The sequence below is a fragment of the Octopus bimaculoides genome, chromosome 19 (genome assembly GCF_046866305.1).
Source record: "Octopus bimaculoides isolate indiv1 chromosome 19, ASM4686630v1, whole genome shotgun sequence".
Taxonomy (NCBI): domain Eukaryota; kingdom Metazoa; phylum Mollusca; class Cephalopoda; order Octopoda; family Octopodidae; genus Octopus; species Octopus bimaculoides.
The window spans coordinates 29,639,738-29,664,051 of NC_142946.1; the positions used below are offsets into that span (position 1 = coordinate 29,639,738).

General features: G+C 35.6%; 2 protein-coding genes across 2 annotated transcripts in view; both read right to left on the reverse strand.

Moving 5' to 3' along the window:
- The window catches only part of LOC106869968 (uncharacterized), a 252,719-nt gene that overhangs the window by 11,585 nt on the left and 216,820 nt on the right, over nucleotides 1–24,314 (reverse strand). The window contains exon 7 of the mRNA XM_052974843.2: nucleotides 4,676–4,830. Within this exon, the coding sequence (XP_052830803.1) occupies nucleotides 4,676–4,830 (155 nt within the window). The remainder of the gene's footprint in view (nucleotides 1–4,675; nucleotides 4,831–24,314) is intronic.
- Nucleotides 21,783–23,310, reverse strand: LOC149131818 (uncharacterized). The gene has a single exon (XM_089366695.1). The coding sequence runs from the start codon at nucleotides 22,678–22,680 to the stop codon at nucleotides 21,925–21,927; it is 756 nt and encodes a 251-aa protein (XP_089222821.1). The 5' UTR covers nucleotides 22,681–23,310; the 3' UTR covers nucleotides 21,783–21,924.

Genomic DNA, 24,314 nt, shown 5'->3' on the forward strand with positions numbered 1-24,314 from the left:
TAAAGAGGCTGTCTTTCAAATTACAAACATCTTGACATCTTGAAAAAACATAATGGAATCACTTTAATGATAAATAACTATAAATTTTTCCACTTTAGCGACAACAATTGAAAAAAAAATAATAATTTGCTACCAGTCCCAAAAGTAGCTAAACTTTTTCTACTCCCATACAACTTCCTTTTGGGGACTGGTGTCGCTATGACAGAGAAAAGGAAAAATCGACCACTCTTGAAAATGAATGAATGTATGGGTGTGTTAGCATGTATGAATGTATATAGAGATAAAGAATTAGATTGAAAGAAAGAAGTTTAATTCCTTGTTTTAACGCATGAGTGAGTAATGACCTTTGAACGACCAGTGGCAAATAAAGGCACACATGCACACACACTCACATACACACAAAAATTGCTACATGTAAACTTCATTATTTCAGTGAGGCATTGAAAACTGGTCTTATTTTAGGAAAGGGCAAGTAAGGAATGTTCGAAAATTTAAACTTTGAATTTTGTTTTAATTATCAAATTATGTCTCCCAACAGCTCAAAGCATTTTTCAGCTTTAGAATTATTGCATTCATGTTCACATGATTTTCATTAAATTGAATCTTTATCTTTTTTTTGGTTCAGTATTTTTTATTTCTTTATTGCCCACAAGGGGCTAAACATAGAGAGGACAAACAAGGACAGACAAAGGGATTAAGTCGATTACATCGACCCCAGTGCGTAACTGGTACTTAATTTATCAACTCTGAAAGGATGAACGGCAAAGTCGACCTCGGCGGAATTTGAACTCAGAACGTAACGGCAGACGAAATACCGCTAAGCATTTCATCCAATTACCAATTTCTTAATTTCTCACTACCTGTTTGAAACCATTACATTGCAAATATTGCATCACCATTTTGTACTGTTGTATCATCTTTGGGAGTAAACATTGGTCACCATAGATGTTGTTGCAGTAGAGAGAGTTTGAAACATAGTCAGATATGTAAATGAAAATGTTAATAAAATATCTACATATTTTTTGGTGTTTAACAAGCAATATTCTTTTCTGTTGCACTACACATCAATTTTTCCCATATTAATATCCAATTTGATAATTTTCAATGTTCAAAAAAAAAAAAAAAAAAAAAAAAAAAAGGCAAAGTTGGAGCAAAATGAGTAATGACTAATTTTAATAATTTCTTCTCCTTAACGAACATGGTGCATCAATGTATCAGGAAGAGAACCAGGTAAATTTTTTCTGAATTCACATTCTACACACAGATATTCATATGACTATGAAAGAAACCAAAATAAATTTTTGTGTGTGATTTAAGAGTTATTTAGTTGTTATTTTTAGCACATCTCACAACCATCTGCTACCCTCTTTGTTTGTCACTCTGATGTATTGATGTTTTTCAGTATCTTTCTTCCCATAAACACATTCAATGATCTATTGCTGAGATTTAAGCAAAAAATTTGGACTGTCTGTATTTTAAACTGATTTTTTTTAAAAATCAAAAAATTAAAATTTTTTTAATGAGTAAAGTAGCTAGTTCTAAAATCTCTAAATGAGATATAAGTAGATACAATACTAGATGGTAACATTTTTTTACCACTATAACATGGCTGTACTATACAAAACTGTGTTACTACATTTTAACCCCAGGAAAATATCTTTTCCATCTGGTTAACAACGCACAACCTGTGTCTGATATGCTGTGAGTAAGGGAGCAAATCATTCCCTTCCAGCTTGGCAAGTGCAGTAGACCATGGTCTTTGGATACCTGCCAGCTAGAGATGGCAGTTAATAGTCCCTACTCACAATATATAAACAGAGAAGTGGCAGACAACCACTGATCTCACAATGAGAGAAGTAGCTAGTTCTAAAATCTCTAAACAAGATATAAGTAGTAACAATACTAGATGGTAACATTTTTAAATTTTGAAAAACCAAAAAATATTTTTTCAGTCATATGAATTCCCTTTTGTAGCACGTAAATTCGCAAAAAGTTTCTGAATATTTCAAAAAATTAAAAAATGGTTATGAGGTGCTTAAACCAGAATTCTGCTGAGAGCCATTCCCACAGATTGTGAAGAGACTATAGAAAATATTTTATGTTGAGTTTCGTTAATTTCATATGCCATTTTTCCATGATTCTCTTTCATTTGATCTAGATATTTGAAATCTTTGTTGAATTTCTGATCTTTGTGGTGTCTAGCAATCGATATTGATGTGTATGAGTTTTTTTTTCAAATGCAATTCTGGAGAATTGAAGGGGCATTTACTTAATTGTGTCTCACTCATTTTGCCCCAACTAAATTTGCCTTTTATATGCTCAAAGAGAACAGAGATGATTTTCTGAAATAGTACTCTAAATATGTTACAGTGTTTTTAATGCATTTAGAGATCATTTGTTTGGCTGATGTAGTTTTTGTTTGATAGCGAACATGTGAAAAAAAATTTTTTTCTCAAGGTGAAAAATGCAGTAAATATTACTCATTGTGCCCCACTACTCCTTACAGGAAACTGGAAAAGCATACATTTGGAATAGCTGTCATATACATTGGAATTTTCCATTTATGTCAGGATTTTCCCTTGCAAAACAATGAAGAGAAGCTCTTTTAAAACAAATTTTTTAAATCCACCTCTTTTGAATGTTTGTCCCCCGCCTCTCTCTCACACATACACACACACACACACACACACACACTCATTGTGCCTTTAGAACACTAACAATCACTAAAATGATATACTTTTCTTTTTTGTACTTTTCTGTCATTTTATCCTATTCTACATTCTGAAACATTTGTAACTTGCATCAGAGAAAAATATCTTACCCTGCTCTTCTCTCCTTCACACATCCACAAAAGTGGATGTGTGAGAAAAAGTTTCAATTTTAAAAAGTGTATCTATAAAGTGACATTCTCTGCTAACATGTAATACATGAATTTTGAATTATAATTGGCTAGTTTTCCAAGATTTTAATTCTTGTGTATAAGGGGGGGGGGCACTGAATTTGAAGACCCCTGGGCTCCCCATAGTTTAAATCTGGTCCCAAATGCAGGCATATTTTTAGCAAAGAAATGGATGGATAAAGTGACCAAGGTGGACAGAGTATGTGACAGAATACTTGAGCTTAGGACTAGTCTCGGAAAATGCAACAAAAACTTTTATCTCTGCTTATGTCTTAATAGGGACTGCTGGACAAGCAAAAGGATTATTTTTATGCTGCATCATATATATATATATATATATATATATATATATATATATATATATATATATACACATATATACACACACACACATGCATACATATATATGCAAATATACACACGCATGTGCGCACACACATTAAACTACCCCCAAATCAAGATTCACCACTGCTCACACTTCCAGCCATTTTCACCATTGACTGACTGTATTTACCTTTATCCCTGTCTCTAACTACATGACACAATCTTTCACTCTCCCACAAACCTGTTCACCCAGCCATCTTTGACTCTCTGTATCTATTTTCTCTTGATCTTACTTCTTGGACCTTATACTCTAATACCTCATCTCCACCATGCTTTCTCCCATTCCTGCTGGGGTAGCCATGTATCTTGTATCTCCTCTACAGCAAAACACCTGTTCTTATCTTTTTATCACACTTTACCTCTCTACACCTGACATAAAACCACCTCCCTCAATAATGTACTTACATTCAGCTAGGGAGATCTTTTCTTGCAAGTTACTTAGAGACTAATACCAGTGCTACAAAAAATGTATTAAGAACACTCCATAAAGTGGCTGGTATTAGGAACAGTATCCAACTTTCAAAAAGACGCCAAAACAGACACTGGAGATTGACACAGTTCTCTGGCTTGCCATCTCTTGTCAAGCTATCCAGCCCATGCCATTATGGAATGTAGACATTAACTGAGGATGATAATTATATGTTTGTGTGTGTTTACATTTACATTCTATGAAAGTCATAAATTACAAATGGTGTTGCTGTTGTTACTTCTGTCAACAAATTGCTCACTTCATGCTTTCAATGACATGAAATAAAAGATCACTTACTTGAAAAACAAGAAAGGTTTATTGACAGGAAGGGTAGCTAGCTATAAACCAATACTTCAATAATATATTTGTTTAACCCTTGATAGCATTAAGAAAATGTAAAATTAATAAATGAACATAAAACACATACATACAGAGGTAAACATATACATATACAGGGACAAACATATATACAAGCAAGCATAAACACACTATATATGAACAGGTTAACATATGTGCACACAGTCAAACATACATTCATACACATATATGCAAGTATATACACATATACACACAGATAAAAGAATGCCAATATGATAGCAAGTCTAAAAGTAACGTCTCTAAACACTGACTGTACATCAATAGACAAATACACCAATACTCACACCTACTGCTACCTATATTAAAATTTAACAAGTAATTATTGTGACTATCCATGTTTCTTGCCTGTTCACTGGTATAACAATAATGTCATTGTGATGTTAGCTGCAAAAAGTTTCTGAAACATCAGCTGATACCAATTCTTCCACTCAGTATAAGAAATACCCCCTTTTGTATATAGCCAATTAGTTCCTCACCAAAAGTTATGTTATAAAAATATTAAATAGTAAACAAAGATGCAATTTTACAATAGCAGATGAACTAACCGGCCTGGTTCTTCTTCATTTCTTGAACAAGTGTCTTCTCCAGGGCTATTTCTCCCTCAAGCTTTGCTGTCCTGCCAGATGCGATAAGTTTCCCCAAATCCTCATTTTCTTGCAGCAACATACGACACTTAGCCATCAGTCTTTTCCCAGTCTGACTGAAATTGATAAAAAAATTTTTTTTAAATGAATCAGTATAGACACAAGTAGATATTTAGTGAATCAATCATTCTATTTTGTTATCATAAGTTTACAGTGTTTGTATCAGTGAAGGCATCACAACAACAATTACCATTAATAGAATAAAGACTGAAATATTAAATAAAAAGTATATTCTGGAATTATGTTTAAGTACATAAACTAAATTTGATACATTCTATAAGTTGGTTTTAAGAGAATCAGTAGAAAAGACCAACTGACACAAGATGCTTGCTGCAACTAGAAACTAATAAAAACTGATGTTGAATCATATGTCCTCTAATTTTTTGATACACAACCATTACTCAAATTCAATTAAAAAGAATTTGATTTCATCTTGGAAAATTTGTGTGCATACATTTTTTTCTTTCCCACTTGTAAAACAGGCGTGCGTATGCACAAGCACCAAGCTTAGAAGGAACACTGCATAGGATATGGTTCAATTTGAAATATCATTTATTTTGAAGCAAAAACAGGGAAAAAATAATGAAATCTGAGTTGTCAAGTGAAGGTTGAATCTATTTTCATACTGTTTTTATACTCAGTGAATAACACTTGCCACTAGAAGCATACAGACATACAAAAAAGCATAGCCATCACTTGCAAAGTATGACTTGACAGCAACATACCAATGCTTTTGCTAATCTCTTTAGGTGCCTATGTAGTTGCATGCAGATTGTTATCATTTCAGTCTTGCTAACCTTGAAGCAGTAGATTGTCCAGAATGTAACAGCTGATGAGTGACAGAGCTGCACAGGTAATCAGCAAGTACTTATTTTTAGCTAAGTAGACTGAAGCAACATAAAAATCAAACTCAGGACCATAAGATCATTTGGTCAACACACACAGCCTAACCTTCAAATATACACATGAATTCTAGAGCGTCTTAAATAGTCATACACACACACATGCATTTCTCTCTGTCACATTCTAACCTTTTATCATCTGATACAAGATCACCTCCTCCAATGCCCCTTCCTCTATAGCAAGACACCTGTTTCTGCCTCTGTCACCTTTCATCATCTGACACAAGATCCCTTATCCAATGCCCCCACCCCTCTCAGAATTCCTTGTCTTACAATTTGGTGACCATGCCAGTGCTGGTGCCACATTAAAAGCATCCAGTCCACACTGTAAAATGGTTGGCATTCAGAAGGGCATCCAGCTGTGAAAATCATGCCAAAATTGACCCCGTCTGTGCTAGTGCCATGTAAAAAAGCACTCAGTCCACTCTTGAAGCAGTTGGTGTTAGGAAGGGCATCCAGCCATAAAAACCCTGCCAAAACAGACACAGTAAGCTTGGGTAGTTTTCTATCTGGCCAGCTCCTGTCCTACATGGAAGAAGGATGTTAAACGATGATGATATATATGTATATGGATATTTAAATCACTCTACAATTCATATGTGGATATGTATCATCATCATTATTTAACATCCACTTTTTCATGCTTGCATATGTGAGATGGGATTTGTTGAAACAGGTTTTCCATGTCCATATGCCCTTCCTATCACCAATCCTTACTTGTTTCCAAGTAAGGTAATATTTCCCCACAGTCAGGCATGTATTCACAGAATATTGGGAATTAGGAAGAGCATCCAGCTATTGAAAATCTGCCCCAGTAAACTCTATCCAACCTATGCCTATGCACGGGTAGAAAATTGCATGTTAAAGTGATGATTATGATGATGATGATGATGATGATGAATGACATTCATTTACAACAAATACACAATGATGTCATGACAAAGAGACACAAAGATACAAACACACACAAATATATATACAGCATACTTCTTTCAGTTTCTGCCTACCAAATCCACTCACAAGGCTTTGGTCAACCTGGGACTATAGTAGAAGACACTGCCCAAGGTGCCACTCAGTGAGATGAACCTAAAACCAAGTTGTTGAGAAGCAAACTTCTTAACCACGCATCAATGATTGTGCCTATACACATATACAGGGTGTTTGAGCTAAATTGGGCAGTTTACATAAAATAAAAAGAAAACATAATATCCCATACAAACACAAAGTATTTTAAAATATAAAAAAAAGTATCAACTCAATTATGGCTGGGAGAAAGCAGTTTATTCAAAGTAGCTGCCCTCAGCTTCCACCATGATCTTGAGACAGCTCCAGAACTTGGTGCATGTGCTTCTGTGTTCCTGGGAACATCTTTTAAACACCTCCTTGATCTTGACCACAAGCTTGGCCTTGGTGTTTCAGGCAGAAATTGATGTTTTTTAGCTGTGCCCTGCACATAGTAATCCATGGGGGAATTAGGAGGCCAGAAATTGAGGCTGGTGAAGTCATAAAAATTCTCTGGTAACCATTTTCTACTCTGTCTTGAAGTATGGCAGGGAGCTATATCCTGCTGCCACACATATGGTCTTCTAGCAGCAACCCTCTCCAGCCAGAGTTTGACCAGTCTCCAGCAGCTTCACATAGCCATCTGAATTGGGCCTAAGGCCCTATTCAAAGATCTGAGGTGGCATGGCATCACCTTCATTGGAGACACTGCCAAAGACTATCACAGCTTGGAGTAACTTGGTTTTCATATGTGGAACATCACATGGATTGTAGGCAAGTCACCTGCTGTTCTGAGTGTTGTGCAATTTGTCCTGCAGATGTTCTTTTCATCTGAGAAGAACCAAATTATACCTGGCTTAACAGAATACCTTAGCTTGTTCAGGAGCTTCTTTGCTTTTGTCAAGTGGTTCTCCAGGACCTTGACTGTCAGAATTTGTCCCTTGTGTCTCTTGTACAAGTGGTAGCAAAAGTCTTCATTCAAAGCCAGTTGATTCATGGAAGCTACTCCAACACCCATTCCTCTCACCAAAGCCCAAATTTCCTTCACTGGATTTTCCATCACCTTGTCCTGCAGTTGTTGGATAAATTCTGGCATCCAGGTGCAATCAAAACACCCATTGTGTCCCTTCCTGCTGATCATGGCTTTGCAGTCCTCATTACAGCTGTCCATGTCATATCTTACAGCCTTTACAATGTTCACAGAGCATTGAGCAGCAGTCATGATGTCGGCACTTTGATAATCAGTGTGAATCATCATGATACAGGTAACGCTTTTCCAATATTCAGATGGTTTCCAGTCCTCCATATCAGCTAACTTTTTCTCAACTACAATTTTAATCTTTATGCTGTCCAATACTGTTGACTGATCACCAATACATCAAGCTGTTCTTGAAAAAGAGAAACATAAAGTATTACCAAATTGAGCCCAAATACCCTGTGTATAAAACAGGTGTCTTCTACAATAGTCCTGGGCTGACCAAAGTCGTAAGTGGATTTGGCAGACAGAATCAATGAATGAATCAATCAATCAATCTATCTATCTATCCAGATAATATTACCATCCAGTGAAGCAAACATGGTATTACCCATCAGAGAAATTTACAGCATGAGTGACAACTCCTAGTAGTCATAGACATTAACTACGAATTGATATCGTTAACCATATCCTGCAACATAACTGAGAGTTAGCTATCACGGTATCCGTCCAGATAATATATCCCTTTAAACTCACACACACACAAGGGTATATGCAAACACACACACACACGTGTGTGTGTGTGTGTGTGTGTGTGTGCATGTTTATGTGTATTTGTATGTACACTTGTCTATACACCATGTGATAGTTGTAATGAGCATGATCAACAGACAGGCAAGATTATTCATTTCTAGTCTTCTATGAAAAGCATATCTAGCTATGAGAAAATATTACCTTGCTTCAAAACAAGTGAGGATTGACAAAAAGAAGGGCATCTAGCCCTAGAAAATCTGCCTCAACAAATTCTGTTTAACCTGTATAAGTAAGAAATATGAATGTCAAATGATAGTGATGATGATGATATAAATTTCTGTTGATACCTATAAATATATGTAGATATATTTATACATATATGCACACACACACATCCTCATCATCATCTAGTCTCCTTTTTGCCATATATAAATATAATTGAGCAGGAAACCATGCTGCTTTTGTGGAAAACATTTGTCTTTGGTCACCAAAGCTGCTGCTCACAACTAAGGTCACCTAACTGTATTAAACTAAGAGCAGATCTAGAAACAATCCAACAATGCTTCACAAAGAAGACTGTCTTGATGTAATAGCAAAGCTATTGGAAGTGATTGGAAAGCATTAAAATTCTACTTACTGGAAAGATATGCAATTATCTATACATGGAAGACCCATGAAAGGTGCATGCCAAACTTTGGTATTGAGAGCGATACTAATTGCTGAACTGGATGTCACTTCATAGTCCTTAAGGTCCCACCCTCCTATGGAAAATCAGGATCATATACTGCAACAGTCTAGGGTTCGAAAACCCACAGCTTTACAATATTTTGCGAAAGAAACTGAGAAATGGAGATGTATTCAAAAAACACCTGGATAACCTATTATCTGTGACACCAGAGAAACCAACATCACAATAAGAAATGCAATTGAGAGCAGTGGCATCACACTCCCTTGTTCATCAAAAGTTAGGTATTGTTGAAGCAGTATGACTTGTATATGCTGTGTGGCCAAAATCCTCAAACTAAAAAATGTATACATATACTAACACACACATACATACACATATAAGCACACAACACAAATCACCTCAGTATGTTGACCATGTATTTTAGCCAGAAGGTATTATTCTAGGATTACAATTAGTAACAAATTATTTCCTCTATCTCAGTTCAACAGAAAACAATGAAAAATTAAACTAACATTGAAAGTACTTCAAAGTACTTGACAGAAAATTTATATCTAAATACTATCTAATGTTCTAAATGACAACAATTAATTGGTGTCCATAATGAGAAATATTTTTGTAGTAATGATGATGATTGCAATAATAATTTTACTGAAGTCCTGAAATTTAGTAAAAGATAGTCATCTCATCCTAAACTATACCATGATCCATATTTTATGTCCTAGCTATGTTCCATCAGCCTAATGATTGTCAACAAGCAAGGCTTATCTCATGTCTATGATATCCTATGCCTCTACAATATAATGGTTATTTACAATTGGATTGACTGCTTACAAGTAATAAAAAAAAGTACCCTTATGTGCTAATAAATAGTACAATACACATAGTGATATTATAGTATATCTACTGATATATACTATAGTGATATTACAATATATCTACAAATATTACACAATATGGAAAGTGATATTACAGTATGACTGCTGACAATACAACTGTTAATACAGTTTGCTATCTCATTTACAGAGTAATTATCAACATTGAGTTTCGCTTAATTCTAAATTACCCTGAGAAATTTAGACATATTCAATGACATTAATTAATATTCTGAATAACAGTCACAAAATCCCATTTGGAAGCAGCAAGTTGTCTGTATGTGTGTGTAAAAGAAAGAGGGGGAGAGAGAGAGAGAGAGCCTTTATGCATGGATACTGAACATAATGTTTGGTTTAAGGGAGTTACTTCTGCCTCACTCACATTTTCAATATTTGCAGTGAGATGGAGAGAAAAAAAGATATTTGCACTGATGTGATACTGATTTACAACACAGTCTCTCACACATTTTCACTTTGTTTGTCATGAACTATTGAGTACCATCTTCTTTGTTGACAAACTAGATTATTTGAGTGTATTCACACGCGCGCGCGCGCACACACACACACACACACACACACACACACACACACACACACACACACACACACACAGAGTGAGCAAAGCTTCATGTCAGGAACTTTAAATTATAGTATCCAAGTGAGTAGATATTAATTGAAGTGTGGTATACAGTTCTATATTTAAGAGAAGAGGTATTATGTACATTATTTACATTTGACGGATATTTGTCCTCATCTTGTTTATTGTGAGCACAATGTTTCGGCTGATATACCCTCCAGCCCTCTTCAAGTGTCTTGGGGAAATTTCGAACCTGGGTTCTCTTTCCTAAGGTATTTTTCGATGTTATTATTATTATTATTGTTGTTCAGGTCACTGCTTGGAATCTAACTTGGAATCTTGGGGTTAGTAGCCTGCACTCTTAACCACTACGTCATATGCCCATGGGCAATTATGGAGTAAATTTTAGGGCTTATAAATTTAATATTCTCCTATCCTTCCTTAATACCGGTTCCCATATGCTGTTCATATCTGCACTCAGTCTGCTTAGGAGGTTGTTGTGTTCTAGCATATGTGCTGCTTCATTTAGTTTTCGTATTTTCCAGTGGTGTTCTCTGTCTATTGTTTTAACTTCATCCCACAGGGGGATGTGGTCTCCATTTTTCCATACATGATCAGCTTTACCCAATTTATCAATATCTCCTCATGTCACACCTTTGCAATGTTCATCTACCATTATTTTGAGGGGGTGGCATGTTTCGCCTTTGTATAACCTACCACAGCTGCATGGAATGGAGTACACACAGTTTTTGGTCATATTCTCTTCTATTGGTGGTTTTACTCGAAGGAGATATTTGCAAAGTGTTGTATTATTCTTGAATACTGTCCTGATGTCATATGGACTGCATATCTTTTGTATCTTTTTGGGGAGAGGCCTTTCACATAGAGTAGACAGACTGTGGACAGTTTATTGGCCTCATCCTCTCTCTTCTTCATAATTGGAGTGGATAGTATACTTTTGGGATAGTTGTTGCTTAAGAGATCGTTATTGAGCTTGATCATTTCTTTGTGGTGTGTATCACGATCGCTACTTATATTCTTTGCACGATGTTTTAGGCACTGAGCAATCTCCCTCTTTACACTGTATGGATGATGGGAATTGAAGTTGAGGTATCGTCCAGTGAAGGTCAGCTTGCGGTATACGGATGTCCTGAATCCATACTTGGTGCGTGTTATCAATATGTCCAGGAATGCCAGCTGATTGTTTTTTGCTTTTTCCATTGTGACAAAGACAATCAGCTGGTATTCCTGGACGTATTAATAACACGCACCAAGTATGAATTCAGGACATCCGTATACCGCAAGCTGACCTTCACTGGACGATACCTCAACTTCAATTCTCACCATCCATACAGTGTAAAGAGGGAGATTGCTCAGTGCCTAAAACATCGTGCAAAGAATATAAGTAGCGATCGTGATACACACCATAAAGAAATGATCAAGCTCAATAACGATCTCTTAAGCAACAACTATCCCAAAAGTATACTATCCACTCCAATTATGAAGAAGAGAGAGGATGAGGCCAATAAACTGTCCACAGTCTGTCTACTCTATGTGAAAGGCCTCTCCCCAAAAAGATACAAAAGATATGCAGTCCATATGACATCAGGACAGTATTCAAGAATAATACAACACTTTGCAAATATCTCCTTCGAGTAAAACCACCAATAGAAGAGAATATGACCAAAAACTGTGTGTACTCCATTCCATGCAGCTGTGGTAGGTTATACAAAGGCGAAACATGCCACCCCCTCAAAATAATGGTAGATGAACATTGCAAAGGTGTGACATGAGGAGATATTGATAAATTGGGTAAAGCTGATCATGTATGGAAAAATGGAGACCACATCCCCCTGTGGGATGAAGTTAAAACAATAGACAGAGAACACCACTGGAAAATACGAAAACTAAATGAAGCAGCACATATGCTAGGACACAACAACCTCCTAAGCAGACCGAGTGCAGATATGAGCAGCATATGGGAACCGTTATTAAGGAAGGATAGAAAAATATTAGAATTATAAGCCCTGAAATTCACTCCATAATTGCGCACGGGCATATGGCGTAATGGTTAAGAGTGCAGGCTACTAACTCCAAGATTTCGAGTTCGATTCCAAGCAGTGACCTGAATAATAATAGTAGTAATAGTAATAATAACATCGAAAAATACCTTAGGAAAGAGAACCCAGGTTTGAAATTTTCCCAAGACACCTGAAGAAGGCTGGAGGATATATCAGCCGTAACGTTGTCTTAACAACAAACAAGATGAGGACAAATGTAAATAATGAAGTGTGGTATGTCTGTGTTTAATCAGTGGTACTGGAGTGTTTAGATAGTTAGGAATTTGATAAGCCAAAAGGGAAGATGATTCAGTGAAAGAAGCTTGCTTAAAAAGATATGGAGTCTAGGTATTTGTAGACATAACTAAGCCATGTTAAAGGAAATACATTAGAAACTGAGAAAGCAGCTAAATTTCTCGTGTCTAGATATTAGTTTACACTCCCTTCTTGTTCTCTAATAACTAAGAATGCTGGATAATTTCTCTCAATTAAACACTGAGAGTTGAACTGTGTGTCAGCAGGAAATCCCACAAGAATACCAATATTAAAGAATTTTATAGAGGAAGTCATGTCTACATCCAGCAGATATTAACTTTTTACATTTTGAAATCTTTGAATTCTCCAGAAAAGCTGTTACAAATCAATATATAGAATAACATCAGGACAAATTCTAAAAGGGTTATGGATGTCGCCAAATGAATTTGATATCAGACAGCATAGTTCTCCTTTTAAAGCTAACAAGTAAAACTTAGCCAAAATGTATGTTATGAAAGAAAGAAATATATAATCAATTTGATGGTGGTGCCTCAGCAAGGCTACAACTCAAAGGCTGCAGCTGTTAAAAGTCTACTTGGTTTAGTTCTTCTCAGACATCAGAGTCTCAACTGCAAGAAAAGGACTTTTTATTATCAGTCAAAATAATTGATTCATGAACTTTGGTTCCTGAATAATTCCAGACACTAGAATTAACAGAATTATAAAGAAAGAGATATATAATTATTAACTGGACATGCTTGGTATTGGCTTTACTGATTTTTTATAACTAAACATTACTATGTGATATCAATTGTAACTTAGAGCTAGGACTTATTGATGGACACAGTCTACCATTCCATCATCAATAATCACAACATGACTATATCAGCAACAACAACATTATCACCTCATCAACAACACTAATACCACATTTTCATAATGATAGGATCAGCGACAAATCCTGCTTCCTACTACCACCAAATCAGCAACACTAACTAATCAATCAGTGGTTTAAAACTGGGGGAAAAAAATGAACTGGTGATGTTTATTTATACAGCTAGTAAGTCAACCATCAACAATACAATGACCATGAACACCAATAACACAACCACAACTATGAATATCATGATCAGCAACACTGACATTTGTCTATTAAAAATCAATTAGAAGTTTAAAATTGTTTGGTAAAAGAATAAACTAATCACTGGATGTAAGAGATGTAATACAACCACCAGTAACATAGACACCATCACCATAACAACAGTTCAATGTGGAATGACATCACTGAGGGAGAAGTGTGTGTGTGTGTGTGTGTGTGTGTGTGTGTGTGTGTGTGTGTGTGTGTGTGTGTGTGTGTATATATATATATATATATATATATATATATATATATATATATATATATATATATATATAGATATGGGTATATAATGAGTATTAGTGTTATTATTTACTCGATTAAGTAGCAAGCTAGGAGAATTATTTGAACACCGGAGAAGTACTTTGCAGCATTTATTCCTATACTTAACATTTTGAGTCAAATTTCTGTCACGGTCAACTTTAACATTTACCCCTCTGGGGTTGATAAAATATACTAACATTCAAGTATTTGAGTTGATGCTATCAATTAACTTCAATCTCATGCCAAAATATGAAATGATAAAATAAAAAACAAACAAAATTGTTAGCATGTTGGACAGAATGCTTAGCTGCCTGAGTTCAACATTGCCTTTCGACCTTTCAGGGTTGAAAATAAAGTGCCAGTCAAGTAGTACTGGAGTCAATGTATTCAACTAATGCTCTCCCTCTAAAACTGCTGGCCTTGTGCCAAAAATTTGAAACCATTATTATTATTATAATAGAGTTCTATATTTAAGAGATAAGGAATTATGTACATTATTTATATTTGACGGATATTTGTCCTCATCTTGTTTGTTGTTAACACAACTAAATAAAGCCATCCATACAGTTCATATTGGAAAAGGGAAAAAGGAAAAAGACAATCAGCCAGCATTCCTAGACATATCAAAAACATGCACCAAGTATGGATTCAGGACATCCGTATACCACAAGCCGACCTTCTCTGGACGATACCTCAACTTCAATTCCCACCATCCATACAGTGTAAAGAGAGGATTAATAACAATCTATTAAGCAACAACTCAATAAAAATCTATTAAGCAACAACTACCCCCAAAAATATACTATCCTCTCCAATTATAAAGAAAAGAGAGGCTAAAACCAATAAACTATCCACAGTCTGTCTACCCTATGTGAAAGGCCTCTCCGAAAAGATACAATAGATATGCAGCCCATATGACATCAGGACAGTATTCAAGTGTAATACAACACTTCGCAAATATTTCCTTCGAGTAAAACCACCAATAAAAGAGAACATGACCAAAGACTGCGTGTACTCCATACCATGCAGCTGTAGCCGGTTATACAAAGGTGAAACATGTCGCCCCCTCAAAATAATGGTAGATGAACATCGCAAAGCTGTGACATGAGGAGATATTGATAAATCAGGTATAGCTGATCATGCATGGAAAAATGGAGACCGCCTCCCCCTATGGGATGAAGTTAAAATAATAGATAGAGAACACCTCTGGAAAATACGAAAACTAAATGAAGCAGCACATATGCTAGGACACAACAACCTTCTAAGCAGACTGAGTGTAGATATGACTAGCATATGGGAACTGGTATTAAGGAAGGATAGGAAAATATTAGACTTATAAGCCCTAAAATTCACTCCATAATTGCCCACGGGCATATGGTGTAGTGGTTAAGAGTGCAGGCTACTAACCCCAAGATTCTGAGTTTAATTCCAGGCAGTGACGCGAATAATAATATTAATAACATCAAAAAATACCCTAGGAATGAGAAACCAGTTTTGAAATTTTCTCAAGACACCTGATGAAGGCTGGAGGGTATATCAGCCAAAATGTTGTGTTAACAACAAACAAGATGAGGACAAATCCGTCAAATGTAAATAATGTACATTATTATTATTATATTCAACTCTCATAATGTGAAGACATGCTTATCCTTTCAAAACATTTATTTAAAACATTGCCAAATAAAATTTTCTTTGGAGTACTAGAAAAGAAAAAAAAGTATAAAATTGTCTAAGAAAGAGGGAGTTGCCCTCAATCCCTGTGGGGTAGACAGCATAAAAACAAAAATTTACTTCAAAAATATTTAAAATTCTATTTCTATTCTTTAAATGTTTCACATCCAAAATGGCTACCACATATAATTATGCCACATGGTAAAACACTACAAGAGGAAGAAGAAAAGGACAACATAGTGAACATTTAAGAGAAGAAAATGTCCCAAATGCTCAGAAATCCTTTTGAAGATAACAATACAGTAGCAATAGTGACTCTTATCTAATTCCAAATTTTGCAGCCTGTTCATATAATAGTGAAGTGAATACAAGTATGCCTTCAATGCAAAATGAACAAACAGAATTATTGAACTTATCACAGTACTAATAAAAAAATGTAGACAGGAAAATTTTGTAAAACCTGATAGAATTTCTTTGCCATAGGACACTATCCAGGAGAGGGAAAAGAGAAAAATCATATACTTCTGCTGATGAGAAAGTAGAAATGGATTAAATTTTTTATATCAAGTGATACATATCTTCCAGTACATATCAAGAGATTATCTTAACTGAAAAAAGCAAAGTCATGGTATTATCTGCTGTACTTTAAAACAGAAAACAGCCAAAACACAGGCAGAAATTGTCAGACTCTGGCTATACATCTGTGTCCCAGTACTAGAGTCACAATAAGAGACATTGGACATGATGTAGACCCCTGGCTAGTAGTGATTTTTGTATTGCAGTACAGGAGAGTGCTCAAAGCAAGTTTAAGGAAAGGTCTCAAATGAATTTGCAAGTTCTAATGAGCCACACTAGAACTGTGTCTAGATTGGTGATACAGGCTTGAAGTCTAGTTGTTACATTTGTCAGAGTAAACCATAAGGTTAATCTTGGCATTTTCAAAACTCTTTAAATTGGCAGTACCTTGAATATAATATTTTAATGTGTCACATATAAATCATAAACTTTAACTATGACTAAGCAACATCTCCTTTACTTATATGTCATACTGATGAAATAACTTCTACATGGTTATTTCACCTGCTAGAAGTATTAGATTCAGAAAACTGAAATGGCTTAATTAGAGCTGATTGGGAAATATGTCATGTTCAATTCAAAACTTCTCAGTAGAGTTAGTGACAAACTATATACTATAATAACTTAAGTATCTTTAATGACAGACTATGTACCTGAGTACTGTTAATAATAGACTATGTACCTGGGTAATGTTAGTGACAGCACATGTATCCTAGGACTATTAAGGGTAACCTATGACTTCAGTTAAAATAACAGTGTGTGTGTGTGTGTGTAGAGAGAGAGAGAGAGAAACAACACAAAGAAATAGAGGATACAGTAGACATGGCAAATGATTGGTTACAGCTGCAGTAGGTGTAGTTTTACAGCAAACTGTACTTTCAGAGGGACTTAATACCTAAGGTGGTGGATGCTAAGTGATGGAAGGGTGTGGTTAGGAAGGACAAAATGTTTAGTAGGGTGTAAAAAAATACGTTTCTTGGTGAGAGTGGTTGAACAGTTTGGAGGAAGACTGTGAGGTTCATATAAGGGAACAGTTATTACAGTGATTGACATGCAAGAAAACAACCTATCATAAGATGACAAATACGCATGGTGTTACAATTATACTGCTAGACTTGTAATTGGATAGTTAAATAATTAAAGCTATAAATTAGTAAATGTGATTGGATAATTATAATCAACCTCAGCATCAACATTATCAAAGTGTCACAAGTATGTTGGATTTTATAACCACAGTTTTAATAAGTTGCCAAGAAAAAGGAATAATGATAGAAAAAGAATACCTGTTCAGTCAAGAATGAGACAACCTCCAAGAGGTCTGTCAAATTTCAAAAGTAGCAGTCAAATTCCCTCAAATCCATACCCTATAGTTTTAAAAGGACACAATAGGCAACGTAATCCTAGATATGTGTAAGAGTGGTGGTCACAACTGGAATATCTTTATTTACATTTGATGGATATTTGTTCTCATCTTGTTTGTTGTCAACACAACTTTTCGGCTGATATAACCCCCAGCCTTCATCAGGTGTCTTGGGGAAATTTCAAACCTGGGTTTTCATTCCTAAGGTATTTTTCTATGTTGTTGTTAATATTATTATTATTATTATTATTATTATTATTATTATTATTCAGGTCACTGCCTGGAATTGAACTCGGAATCTTGGGGTTAGTAGCCTGCGCTCTTAACCACTACGCTATATGCTCGTGGGCATACTAACCCCAAGATCCCAAGTTCGATTCCAGGAAGTGACCTGAATAATAATAATAATAATAATAATAATAATAATAATAATAATAATAATAATAACAACAACCTCGAAAAATACCTTAGGAATGAGAACCCAGGTTCGAAATTTTCCCAAGACACCTGATGAAGGATGGAGGATATATCATCCGAAACATTGTGTTAACAACAAACAAGATGAGGATAAATATCCATCAAATGTAAATAATGCACATAATTCCTCATCTCTTAAATATAGAACTGTGGAATATCTTTGATCATTAGTCCGATGAATTACAGCTGACCAGGGGCTAAACAATAACCAATTTTCTATTTGGTCAGTATATGTCATTAAAGGAATTATAGGGTTAAATTAAGCCCAGGTTAAAGAGTAAGTATGAGATTAGCTTAAACTAAAAAATAAACCAACAGAACCTCCCTCTTCTCCCCCACCCCTCACACACTGAGAAACAAAATATTCTAAGTCTAATCCAGTTTGAAGCTTGCTTAAAAAGAATCTAGATTAGATAAAAAAAAAAAAAAAATTACATTTATCAATTATTTCATACAAGAAAGAATAGAATATTAGTCAAACATTTGATGTGTTGTAGACACTCATCACCTTCACTTTTAGATGGCTTTCTTCTGGGAAGTTAGCAATGATTCATATGTTATTTATGGAGTGAAAACCGAATAGGATTGTTATCTACATAACCTAATTAGCATAGCAGGTAAATAAGAATGGGGTGGGTGCTATTACTTTTGCTGATAACGGAAGGATTCTCTCAGTGAGTGAAGGAAAAATTGTATGATGCATGTTGTATGGAGAAGTGAATAAGGAAGACATGCTTAGTTGGAGAGAAATGAAACAAGCATGCTCCACTAGAAGTGTTATGTTTGTGTGTATGAACATTGAAATATTGACAAACTGAGAAAAGAACTGGATATAAGAGGTGTCAGCTGCAGTGTACAAAAGAGAGAGAGAGAGGTTACAGCTAAGATATAGATATGTGACATGTATTGACGATGACAGTTCAGTTAAAGAAACTTCATGTAAAAGAACCTGTAAGAGAAGAAGACCACTGAAGACACAGAAAGATGTAGTGAAAACTTATCTCAAGAGGCTGGTTAAAACAGATGACAAAAGATAGCAACAAATGATGAGATACTGTATTGGACAAGATCTAGAGCATTCAAAATTAAAAATTTCTTCAGTTAGGTCAATGATAGCACCAGAATAATTTTATCTTCAAATCTAATTATAATCAAATTAATCAATCATATATCAGAATATTTCTGAACTACAATTCCTACAGAGAACATTTCAACTAGGTTCCACACTTCACCAATCCTCTATACAATCAAAACACTATGTGCTCGCTTGGGTTATTTCTATATCATCAGGTTACATTTATATTAAATCAATTTATATTAAGTCAATGATACTAATTACGTAGCATACCAGTGAACCAATTGTATATAAGTATACATCTTTAGAATTGCTCTAAATCCAAAATATTTGCTACAGATAGGTAAATATTCTTCTTGTGTGTGTGTGTACATGAGTGAGTCATTCAAGACCATGGGTGATGCAAACTATTATGACAGCTTTTCTATAGTAGAAACAAGATGTTAGTTGGTTACTACTATCTTTGTAAATTCCTCCAGGATGGAATGCTATTTCATTGCAAGAATAATTCCCAGCTGTTGATGATGGAACTAATTTTCAGTTGAGTGAACAGGAGCAAGATAAATACAAGGACACAATGTGCAGCCCAGTCCAGCAATCAAATGCATGACCATGTAATTGTGAGCCCAGCAGCCAAATAACTTGTTCAACAGCCTTCACTATAAAAAATTAATTCATATTCTGTCCTCTATGATGCAGTTCATCTTTCTTTGGAGTTAATATGTTGTCCATATCAGGGATATTTTCCTATTAGTTATTATCTTACCTCTGAAGAGGCTTGCTCATTCTACTTGAACAAAGCAATAGTATAGTGACAAAAGCATTGACTAAGTGTCAAGCTTTAGGTTTGTTGGCTTACCTGATTGGTGCAAGTTCAAGTTGTAGGTCAGTTAATCTATACTCAGGGTTCAAGTGGAGTGAACATCACAAGTAAGAGAATAACTAATAGGAGAATACTCCTGATACAGAGAAAAGAATAAAACAATCTACCTTATAAGATTGAATAATGGGTTTGATATGAAATTCCAGGATCAATATAACTGAATATGACAAGTAACTAAAGAAAGGAGGTACAACTGTTGAAATGTTGCAACTATAACAACCAAGGACACTAGTCCAAATATATCTGTATATAATAAGAATAATTACTCATCCTGTAAAAATTCAGACAAATATTCTTCAGAGTTGCCTGGAACTGAATAGGTGTAGGCATGACTGTGTGGATAAGAAGTTCACTTTCAAACTATACAGTCTCAAGGTTGATCCTACTGTGAAGCACCTAGGTTTAGTGTCTTCTAGTGGGTTGACTAAAACCTTGAGAGTGAAATTTGTTTGACAGAAAGTGTGTCGAGACCCATCAAAGGTGATTGACCCTATTTTCAGGCCATATCTCCGGTCTGATAAAGCCTTACCTCCTCTGGGTATATATATGTGTGTGTGCATGTGTGCATACACAAACACACACATATATATTAAAAAAAATTATAAAACATCTAAAAATATACAGCGATGGTTTGTTACCAATTTAATGTGGCAGTCCCAGGAAAGGGAAGAATGTTACTACTATTTGGCCTCAAGAAACACTGTTTCTAGTTGGTTATGTGACACAAGTGCTGTGTTCTTAAGTTTTCAAACAGAGGAGATAAGCATCTCCATCCAACAAAACCAGCACCCAGAGACTAGTTTTAGGGTAGATGCTCTTCATCAGTCTGGAGTAGCTTGGCTTTGCTAGCTTTGTTCTTTATTATGAGCACATTGGCTCTTACAAAGAAGGGATGAACAAAGACAGACAACACAATACTGTGGGGTACATAAAACATAAATCGAATGAATATAATGATATAATGAAAAATGAAATGTCTTATCTGCACCCCACATGCAGGTACTGTCATTTAACTGTTTATGTAACACATATTCATGAACAGTTCATTGTTCTTCTTTTTTTAAAAGATTATTTTAATTTTACAAATTCCACTTACTTTCAATTGACTAAGTACTCCACTATGTCTTCAAATGGCACCACTGGTGGTAGTTCATTGCATCGAACCCACAACTCCGATAATAAAATTTGTTCATCAAACAATTCTTTTAATCTTTCTATTTTCTCTCTCTCTAGCAAAACTGCCCTGTCATCTTCAGTATGCTCCATTCCCGACAATTTCACTCTGATTATGTTTTTCATTTTAGTGATCCGCTTCTCTATTTCTATGCTCTTTTTATATCCTATCATCATCCTCACATTTTTTCCTTTTGGTACTCCTTCCTGCTTTCTATCTCTATTCTCTCCCGATGTTCCTGTTTTTTGTGTCTTAACCATCTCTATCTCACACTTACTCTTTATTGTTGCTTCCTTTCCTTTCTGCATACTTTTTTTGTGGGCTTTTTGGTGGTGAATATGCATTTTCATCTCTTTTCTTTTTTCTTTTACCAACTAAATATTTTTCTTCTACGTTTTCCATCTCTTCACTTACTTGGCTTTGTGCTACCACTCCTTGTTCCACCTCCTACTCCTGCAGCTCCTGTTCTACTTCTTGTTTCTGGGGACACCTTGCTTGTATGTGTCTCCGTACTCCACAGTGGTAACAGATGGGAGGTCTTCCTTCCACTACCACTCTTAATTTAACATCCTCTGGCAACATAATTTCATCTACAATTTTATGCAGGTCCGGCAAACTGATTTGGACTGTCACCTCAAGGCTGTATCCAAACCAGTTTACCTCTGTTGTCCTCGTTACCTTCAGCACATTGGTCTCCTTCTCTGCGTTGAAGAGGATGGCTGCCACCAGCCATGTTTCATCGATTTCTGGGGGCACTCTGCCAATCTTAATTCTGGCTGCACGTTTACCACAGTAGGCTGGCAGCAGTGCCCACTCTTCTGGCCTCAATGGCACAGTGGAGTACTTTATTGCATCTTGTTTGGTTGCAAACTGTATCTCCACTGTGCCGTACTTCTTGCCTCTGGTGTAGTATGTCGTAAGGTGCTTCATATCCTTAAGACACTCCTCCATTGCTTCAATGGTTGCTATTTCCACCCTTTTGCTTGAGTTTGATAGCATTCTATACACAACAGTATTTTTCGCTGTTTCCTCCATTACGTCTTTTGGCAGTGTTAGCCTCAGGCTACTTCCTTCCTTAACTATAAGTTCATTCACCTTTTTCAATCTCCTCTCACTGAACTTCACTTCTTTAACTTGCAAAACATCATTATCCCAACCCCTTCCTGTTGCTGCATCATAGCTGAAGGCTGGTTGGGTCTCCATAACATTGTTGCTTTACACCTGTCACAAATGACAAGAATATTTCCAGAAAATATATTCGCAAAAATCACAGTTCACAATAAAAATAAATGAAAATATTTCTACCCCACAGGGCAAAAAATACTGTTTTTCAAAGGACAACAGTTCAATATTTCATTTCAAAATAACATAAATTTACAATAAACAGAACAGGAAATGAACTCACATACTGCAGGTAACAAACTGAAGACAACAATGTGCCACAGACAAAAAGGCATGGCCTTGCTAGCTGTCGGTGCTAGATCACTGTTGAAACTTATAGAATTTCAAGTGAAATAAATTCACTGATCTACGAAATTAGAAATATTGAATTTCTAAATCTCTCAAAGAGAGTTATGCAGTAGCAGCATGATAAAGTGATGGTTTGTTGCCAACCTAATTGCGGCAGTTCCAGAAAAGGGAAGAATGCTACTGCTATTTAGCCCCAAGAAACACCGTTTCTAGTTGGCTATGTGACAAGCGTTCTGTGTCCTTAAGTTTTCAAACAGGGGAGATAAGCACCTCCACCCAACAAAACCAACATCCAGAGACTAGTTTCAGGGTAGTTGCCCTTCATCAGTTTGGAGTAGCAGTGTTTCTTGGGGTTAAATAGCAGTAGCATTCTTCCTTTTCCTAGGACTGCCACATTAAATTGGCAACAAACCATCACTTTATCATGCTGCTACTGTATAACTCTCTCTGAGAGATTTAGAAATGCAATATTTCTAATCTATAAATATGTTTAACAGGAATTTTATAAGCTAAACTGATCTTTGGTCAAACTAGATGTTTAGGATGAATTTCAAGAAAGAATTAAAACTATTTTCAGTAAGGATGTTTGCGAATGGTTTAGAAAAAAGTATAAACTATACAAATATGTACTGGAATAAGTTGTTAGGAACAGTACTTTACAATGTTGGTGTTGCCCCAGCATGGCTACATTCCTGGTGGTATAGTGTTAAATTACACATACACAACAATGCATTTTAAGATCATCATCTACATATAATTGCAGTTACTTATTGATATTAGAATGGCAAAGGACTGGTTTGATACTAATAAAACACTTGTATAACACTAAATGTACAAGCACACATACATATAACAATTATTAATACATTAGTCAAATGCAGCTGCATCAAATAGTGTAAGGGTGGGTTACCAGGAGAGACAGTATTATTCCCCTTGCATTATAATTGAGAAAATAGAGGAAACTATCAAGATATGTAACCACAGAGTACATCTTGAAGAATTCATAATGGTAGTAGCAGGGTTAATAATAATAATCCTTTCTACTATAGGCACAAGGCCTGAAATTTTGGGGGAGGGGGCTAGTCAATTACATTGACCAAAGTGCTCAACTGGTACTTATATCATCAACCCTGAAAGGATGAAAGGCAAAGTCAATCTTGGGAGAATTTGAACCCAGAATGTAGCAATGGGCGAAATACCACTAAGCATTTCATCCAGTGTGCTAACAATTCTGCCAGCTCGTCACCTTCAATGATGATAATAATAATATAGACCCTTTGAGCGGGATGGGCTACTCGACCTGAGGAAAATTCTAACTGGGCCCCACCTGCAGGGTCATGCACTGTTTATCTTGATATGAGATCACC